At 54.8% G+C, this 7,724-nt stretch overlaps 1 protein-coding gene across 1 annotated transcript; it reads right to left on the bottom strand.

Moving 5' to 3' along the window:
• Nucleotides 1-604: 604 nt before the first annotated feature.
• Nucleotides 605-7,063, bottom strand: SRM (spermidine synthase). The gene is made up of 8 exons (XM_084300401.1): nucleotides 6,769-7,063; nucleotides 6,454-6,574; nucleotides 6,094-6,186; nucleotides 4,748-4,901; nucleotides 3,833-3,916; nucleotides 3,324-3,469; nucleotides 2,288-2,410; nucleotides 605-1,737 (listed from the first exon to the last, which is right to left on the bottom strand). Exons 1-8 carry the CDS (start codon nucleotides 6,912-6,914, stop codon nucleotides 1,720-1,722), a joined length of 885 nt encoding a protein of 294 aa, XP_084156527.1. The 5' UTR covers nucleotides 6,915-7,063; the 3' UTR covers nucleotides 605-1,719.
• Nucleotides 7,064-7,724: the final 661 nt, after the last annotated feature.

Below are 7,724 nucleotides of genomic sequence, written 5' to 3'. Positions count from 1 at the left end.
ATGCTGCACAATTATGGCAAAGCTCAGCCTGAACCATTGCAAATCTCTGCTCCTAGTTTTCTCTAGAGCCCAAATCTCCCTCAGTAGGAGCGTAGGGTTTGTTTTTGGCTTCTCCTGATGCCACCTAGCGACTGTTCCCAGCCTGTTCAGCACCTTGAGTTCATTCCATAGTTCAGGCCCTCGGAGCCACTAAGCTAACACAATTTTTGGAGGAAAAGCTGGTGCAGCTGAGTGGGACCAGCGACTGACAGGAGCTAAGTGATGCTTACAGGGAGATGGGCAGCTACAGAACAGCTTGGAAAGGTGTTTGAGAGGCAACATTTGGTCTAGAGAACAATTTAGATAGAAGGTACTGACTTCTGCCGTGCAGAGGGTGACAGAAGCCAGAGCTATTGGGCAGTGAGGTCACAACACAAAACAAGCAATGGAATCATTTTTAATGGAGGTTATTTTTGATGGTATTTGTCATCCCTGGAGACAAGAGAGACACCAACTACTGAGTGCCCCGGATGTCTTCTGACAAGCAGAGCAAACTTGCAGGATCTGTTAGCATCCCCAAAGAAGCACACCGACCCACACTGATGTCACCTTAACCAGAGCCGAGTGTTTAATTGATTGCAAGGGAGTGACAATCGCCCCGTGGTTGTGCTGGGAAGATCCCCACTGCACAGCGGTGGAACCGAGTCTTTAGAACAAAAGTACAGAGGAGGCAGATCCATCTCACAACAGAGTACAATGAAAAACAGCTTACACGTCTGGGGGCAGCATTAGGAATAACGATGCCTCCTAAGGACCAGCTAATACCCAGGCCTGAGGCATCTCAGCACGACTGAGAGAAGAGATTTGTCAGCGCAACCGACTCCCCAGCATCAGTACTTCACAGCAGGCAATGGATCTAAGGTTTGTTTTTTATATATATATATTTATATTTATTTATATAAAGCGCCTATCACATATTGATAAACACTCTTTGGAACCACTCTGACGGCAGGGGTAAGAACAGGAGTTGGCCTGTTAGCACCTCAGCACTTCTGTTTCCAACCAATTTAGAAAAAAAAAAAAAAAGCCACAAGACTTTGCTGCCAGCCCGGCCGGCTGGCTGGTGTTTAATACTGCTACTCCATCAGGGTTGGAGGGAGACCTACTGTGAATGGCAACAGTTTGCACCGTGACCCCTCCGGCCGTGCTGCAGCACAGCGCAGGCGTCACAGGAGGGCAGGGGGACGTGAAGGCTCAGACCCGTTACCAGTCAAAACGTCTCATCAGCAGGGAGCTCCTGGTAGCAGGGAGCAAGCTAACTTTGCGCACAAAGACCTCGCTCTCTGTGCTTAAGGCCGAGTCGGCGAACCTCCTGGACTTGTTCCAAGCTTCAGAAGATCACCAGACAGAAATACATGTCAGTTATAAATATATCGTGTCAGTTTGGGGAGAGGTGGGGGCAAATTTAGAACGGGTAAAGGGGAGAGAGAAGGGAAGAAGACATGTTACATTTCCAGTACTGCAAACAACAGTTTTGACCTCACGCAATGTCAGCGGACCTTTCCAATAGTCTTATCTAGCTGATGTCCCATCTTTAACGCATCAAAGGGAATGTTGGCTGGCAAGGGGTTAAACAATCCCACACAGTGGAGAGCGAATCTGCAGCCTGCTGGGAAGGTCCCCACCACATCACTGACGATCTCAGGGTCCAACTTGAAGGGAGGAAGCAGCTTCTCAGTCTCACACATCACTCAGGGCCTGGCGACAGCCAAAAACAAAGAGTGTCAGGAGGGACCCGGGGCAGCTCTCACGGTCCTCGACAGAAACATGGCTTTAAAACACACCCACGGCACGCACCCTCATCCCTGGCATTCCCTGCTAGAACCTGCAGTCGTGGTCAGTTAAGAAATCAATGATGCAGAAATAGACAGCCTGAACTACACCAAACCATCCTTTTTACGCTCCCTGGGTTGCACTAGAAACCACAACCAGGTTTTATTTAAGACTTTTGGAGCTTTCCAGTGGGAAACACCAGTTCTGCAGGCTTTTGGACTTGTTTGTGCTAGGAGCAGGAGGGATCTGCCATGAAGACATGGGACACCAACCCCAAGAACAGTTCCAAACTGAACTCCAGCCTTACTAGGCTGACTCATTCGCTGCCATGTCATACAAAATGCCACCCTGCTCCAACTTGCCCACAGAAGCCTTTAGGGCAGCAGGAAATCCTCAGTCCTGTGTACTCCCAACCCTGCCAAAGAAAAGTCACACCTCATCCTTGCTGGAGGAGTAGTAGCACAGCCTCGCTTACCTTCCGTGCAAACTCCGGCAGGATGAAAGCTGCCCGATGAATATCAGAGTTGTAGTATTTCAGATTCCTCTCCTCTACTTGTTGCCTTGACAGCTGCTGCACAGGCTCCCGGAAATTTGTGTTCTGCAATAAAGAAGCCGGGTGGCCCTGTAGTGTTTGGGTAACAAGCAAAGCGCTGCACGATGGACATCCCAGCTCATGGCAGAGAACCAAAAGGACTAGCAGGAGAACAGATGAATTTCTGTTTCAGCACGAGGCCAAAGTTTCTGTGCAGCTCCAGCAAAAGGGCTGGAGTTTACTCCGTGCCTCATGTGACTAGCCCTTGTTCAGCTGTATACAGATGTCTGCATATGAGGTCAGACTGTGCCAGATGAAGCTGTCAGATTGTGCCTGAGCATCCAAGAAGCAAGGCTTTTGCTCGTCAGAGCAGAAGCCACATCTGTGTTAAGTCAAGCACAGCGCATGCTGCCAGTGGCCCAGATAAACCAAATACAGCAGCAGAAGTGCTGCTGGCTCCCCACAGCAACGTGACAGTTGTGTTAGAAGCTAGCTGCAAGGCAGCGGATTGGGAAGAGAGCAGACCTCAGTGGTCAGAAGGTGGAGAGTCACCAGCTCACATGCTGATGCTGACTCTCACTTGGAGGCCTCTGTAACTGCAGAGAAGCACACTGCAAGCTGATTCTTATCAGGCAGGTGCCCGCTTTAAAACAGCCAGCATCAATAGGCTAAAGCCTGAACAGGGTCTGGAAACTGATACTGGCCTCCACCCTTACAAGTTAGTTGTACTGGACATAAAACTATGTTTTTTTCTAAAGCGACTGGTTACATTACTGGTTAACTCTGCATTTTGTTGAGCACTGAGCAAGCTGCATTGTAGCTCTAGTGCCCTGAGCTGGGGACAAGCAGAAGCCTAGAGGCCCTTGAGCTGGTATCGCTCAGGGCCACAGCACAGGCTCCATAGGGACCAGCCCCTGGGGCAGGCTCTGTGGGTACCTCCAGGGAGCAGAAAGGGGCACTTCACGTGCCTGAAACTCACCGGGTTCTTGCTGCAGAGCATGAAGCCAATCTGCCCACTGGGATACGTGGGGATGGTGCAATAGGCGTACTCCACAACAGGGAACAGAGACTTGCAGAACTGACGCATCTCCTTAATGAGATCCAGGTGCAGCCACTGGCACTCACCTACGGGGAGAGAGCAAGACAGGGCGTAAGGTGAGGGCTGCCCCTCTTCACTGCACAAGCCCGTGCCAAGTCAACAGCAGCTCCAAGCCCAAACCTGCTTTACTCCACGCAGCTCATGTGGTTTCAAAGGCAAGATAAGACCACTGCGCCAGTTTTACACTAAGCACAGTCCAGCAGTTAATGAGTTGACGTATATGGATCAAAACCACAACCATACCTGGGAGCTAAAATGGATTTAATTCCCTGCGTCACGGCTGAAATGAATTTTACTCCCTGCGTCATGTCCCTCCAGGAAGAGTCCCCTTTGAGCCTCACACTTTGCATGATCTAACACCAGCCTCTGCCCAGGGACAGCACCCTCACCTTGGCAGCAGAGAATGCCATCTTCTCGCAGTGCCGTCTTCATCAGCTGGTAGTAGGATTCTTTGAATAAACTTTCTGCAGGACCTGTGAGAAAGGTGAGTAAAGAGGTATGTCCAGAGAGAGGCGAAGAAGGCAGGCTTCTGAGAGTTTTCTCAATGCCCAGGCTATACAAGGTCTGCACCAGAAAAGGGACACCTCAAATATGGCTTTTCAGTTAACACAAGTGCTGGAGGTGACCTAAAAGCAAAGAGTTTTGACCCTGGGGTTCAGCGCACACCTAGCACAGCAGAACCATCAGGATTTTAGCTTTGCTCAGTAGCAACCCCAGGACCTTTACCAGAGTCCTAGCAGCTGCCTCTTGCTTCAGTGAGCGTTGTTCAAATTGAACTGCTGCTGCAGTCAGTCCCTTAGAGGTGCCTCTCTCTGTGTTGAGAGAAGCAACAGCAGCAAAAATGAAGGGAACTCAGGCACCCTAACTACGGCTGGTCCCTTCTCCCTCAGTTCTCACCTTCAAAAATGCAGCAACCTCACCACAGCCATCTCTGGGCTAGGCAGATCCACCAAGAGCTTGCAAGCCAGTGCTTAACTAGAGGGCACACGTACAAAACTGTTTGTGCCAACACAGCGCTGTATTCCCTGTGGGATCACTGGACTCAAGGATCACCTTGTTGCCAAAAGCAGTAGCTGCTAGAATTGAATTTTGAAGGGAGAAATATGACACTGGGCTTGAAGCCTTATTAATACTGTTTTCTGGTTGTCACCCTTCCCTTTCTCTACCAAAAGAATCAAATCAGTGATGGCCTTTCCACTTGGATGGAGCCTGGGGGCAGGCCAGCATTACTTCCAGGAGGTAGCCAAAAGAGAAAAGCAGAAGCAGGGTGGAAAGCAGTCCCCTTGTACGGCCACAGCTCTTACCCATGGGGTCAGACGAGTCCGTGATTATCACGTCAAAGGCTTCTTGATTTTGTTTCATGAACTCAAAACCATCTCCCACGTGCAAGGTCAGCTTAGCGCTGGAGTACCCCACTGCCATCCCCGGGAGGTATTTCTTAGATACCTGGATCACATCCTGCAACACAGAGAGCACGAGCGGGTCAGTGGGGACTACAAGGAGCTGCTTCTCGGGCTACTGTGCAGCTGCAACCGAAAGAGCAGTGCTATGAGTCATTTCCTTCCATGCCTTCAGCACAAATCTAACTCACTAGCTACATCATCAAGAGCTGTCAGCATCTTCAGCCAACACACTACACTCAGCCCTTTCCTACGGCCTCAGGGTTCAGTGACACTGTTTGTCTGCCCGTGCCAAACTCAACAAGAGGAACTCGCAGCTTCAAAAGCTCCCCGAGGAACTACGAGAATCTGATTACAGATCTGACTGCTCTGTGCTCGCTCTCCCTGGGGACATCACTGGCAGAGGTGATCTCAGCTGAAGACTTTTTTTTAAGTAAGACCACGGCAGCAGGTTTCTGGATGTGACGTGAGAAACATCCCCACCTCTGCTTTATAGTCATCATCCATGACCTCGTGAAATACGGTTCTCTCTTTGAAACCCCTACGAGCCACGTGTGAGACAGCAATGGCTCAAGGCCCAGCAACTGCACCGAACGCTACCAGCTTCTCACAGCTGGCTGAAACAAAAAATATGCCTATGTCGGGCTGTGCTTGTTGAAAACCAAGCCTGTATGCCTATGTAGTTTGAGAGACAGTGCACAGAGGCTCATATAGCAGCATTTCCCACTCCTAATGCAGCCTCGCTTCATGGAGACAGTGAAACTTTCTAATAAAGGAAAATATCAGAACGAACTGACCGAGGACAAGCAGCCCATCTGCCACGGAAACAAATACCCCCCGCTTATTTCCTGCTTGCAGTGGAAGGAGCCTGCCGAACAAAGAGACTATTCCTCCGGCAGGAGAAGCACCATTCTGTGGCAGGGGAAGGGGAAAAGCAGCACCTCCACCACGCCAGAGCTCCCCTTCTACACAGCACGAGTCCCCGGATCCCGCTGGCCTGGAAGGGCCTCTACCGTACGTGTGAGAGAGAGAGCACATGAGAGGCAGCCAGCTGCCACGTAGATGACTCGCAAGGCAAAGAGGTGGCGCTGTCAGTGTGGTGCCAGCAGAATCGTTAGCAAGCAGGCTCGTTACTGACAAGGGACAGCAGGTGAAGCAGCAGCAGCTCCGCGGATGCTGAGGAGGACGGGCTGCTTTCTGCTCGGCAGCCTACGTGAAGCCCCGGGGCGGCTCCGTGCAGCCCAACGCACCTCATCGATCTCGCACTGCACCACGGACTCCACCGTCGGGTGCTTCACCACCTCTCGCAGCACGCCCCCGTCGCCGCCACCGATGATGAGCACCTGGGACAAGGAGAGGGGAGAAACCGGGGCGTCAGCGAGCGGAGATGGGGAGCAGCTCTCGCAGCGTGGCCCAGGGCAGGGAGCCCAGCGCCACTCGGGCTCGTCCCACCCTGGTGCTGAGGCGTGCGGCAGCGAGGGGACACGCAGGCTGTGCCACGGTCGTGCTCCACGCTGAAATTTCGGCAGTGGGGAGGACGGGGGCCGGTCTGCGGGCACAGCTCGCTCGCAGACCCCAGGAGGAGCAGAAGGGGCACGGGGAGGACTCACCTTGCGGGGGTCGGGGTGGCTGCAGAGGGGCAGGTTGGCGATCATTTCCTGGTAGGAGAACTCGTCCCGCTCCGTGCACTGGATCACCCCGTCCAGGACCAGGACGTTGCCGTAGGTGGTGCTGGGCAGAGCGGGGCAGCGCGCTCGGAACCGGGGCCGCGCCTCGGGCCCGGAGCCGCGCTGCCCCCCTCCCAATTCCCCCCCCCCAGCCCCCAGCCCCCAGCCCCCAACCCCCGGCCCCGCCAGGCCCCGCCGCATGGCGCCGGCCTCCCCCTCCCCTCCCCTCCCACCTTCTCCCCTCTCCCCCCCCGCTACCTGCGGAACACGAGGATCTCCTGGTAGCGGGAGCGCTGGTGGTGCAGCAGCTCCTCCACCTGCAGCGACATGGCCTGCCCCGGCCACAGCCGGCACGTCTCGCGGAACCAGCCCTCGCGGATCAGCGCCGCCGCTCCCTGCTCCATCCCGCCGGGAACCGACCCCGAGCCCGGCCCCGAGCCCGGCTCCGGCTCCAGCCCCGGCTCCGGCCCCGCCGCCCCCCCCCCCGCCGGGCACCTGCGCTGCCGCCGCCGCCGCCTCCTGAGCGCGGGGCGCGGAGCGGGGCGCAGCGGAGGGGCCCCCACGCGCCGCCCCGGCCCCGGCCGCCAGCGCGCGCCGCCGCCGCCTCCCCATTGGCGAGCCGCGAGCCGGCGGCCGCCCATTGGCTCGGGGAGGCCGTGACGTCAGCAGTCGGAGCAGTGGGCGCAGCGCCAGCAGCGCCGGCAGCGCCAGCACCGCCGCCAGCGGTAGCAGGAGGGGAAGGAGCTGGGAGGGGGGGGGAGGCCGGCGCCCCGCGGCTACGTGGGGCTGCGGCAAGCCCGAGGAGCCGGCGGGGGAGCTGCAGGCCGGGGGAGGCCGAGCTCTAGGGAGGGGGGAGAGGCAAATGCACGAGCAGTTTTTGGGGAAAAGGGGCGCCCTCCTGGTGCTCGCGGGCAGGCAGAGTTACAGAACAGCGAGCGGGATCGGGGAGAAATTCACCATGGGTATACCAAAAAGTCAACCAGGGTTTTCTAATAATCCTGAGCGACAGTAGGCTGATAAAATGAGAGGATAGGACCCCGTGTGACTCCACACACTCCATAGGTGTACCCAAGTCACTGCCGTTGAAAGCATTTTAATGTTTTTAATGCTACTATGGCAGCACCCCACTACTCACAGTTTCAGCCATATTCTATTTTCCATTTAAGATCATCCTTGAAACGTTACCTGGCACAGAACTGCGAATAGAAAACTTC

This window comes from Netta rufina (assembly GCF_964035555.1).
Source record: "Netta rufina genome assembly, chromosome: 22".
In the NCBI taxonomy this organism is placed as follows: Eukaryota; Metazoa; Chordata; class Aves; order Anseriformes; family Anatidae; genus Netta; species Netta rufina.
Note: the sequence above shows the minus strand (reverse complement) of the source record. Positions and strands in the feature narration are given on the sequence as shown.

Coding starts and splice junctions, on each gene's coding strand:
- SRM (XM_084300401.1), bottom strand. CDS start 6,914: ATGGAGCAGGGAGCGGCGGCGCTGATCCGCGAGGGCTGGTTCCGCGAG. Junction 6,187..6,453: donor GCCACCCCGACCCCCGCAAG/GTGAGTCCTCCC, acceptor TCCTTGTCCCAG/GTGCTCATCATCGGTGGCGG. Junction 2,411..3,323: donor TGCTCTGCAGCAAGAACCCG/GTGAGTTTCAGG, acceptor TCTTTATTGCAG/AACACAAATTTCCGGGAGCC.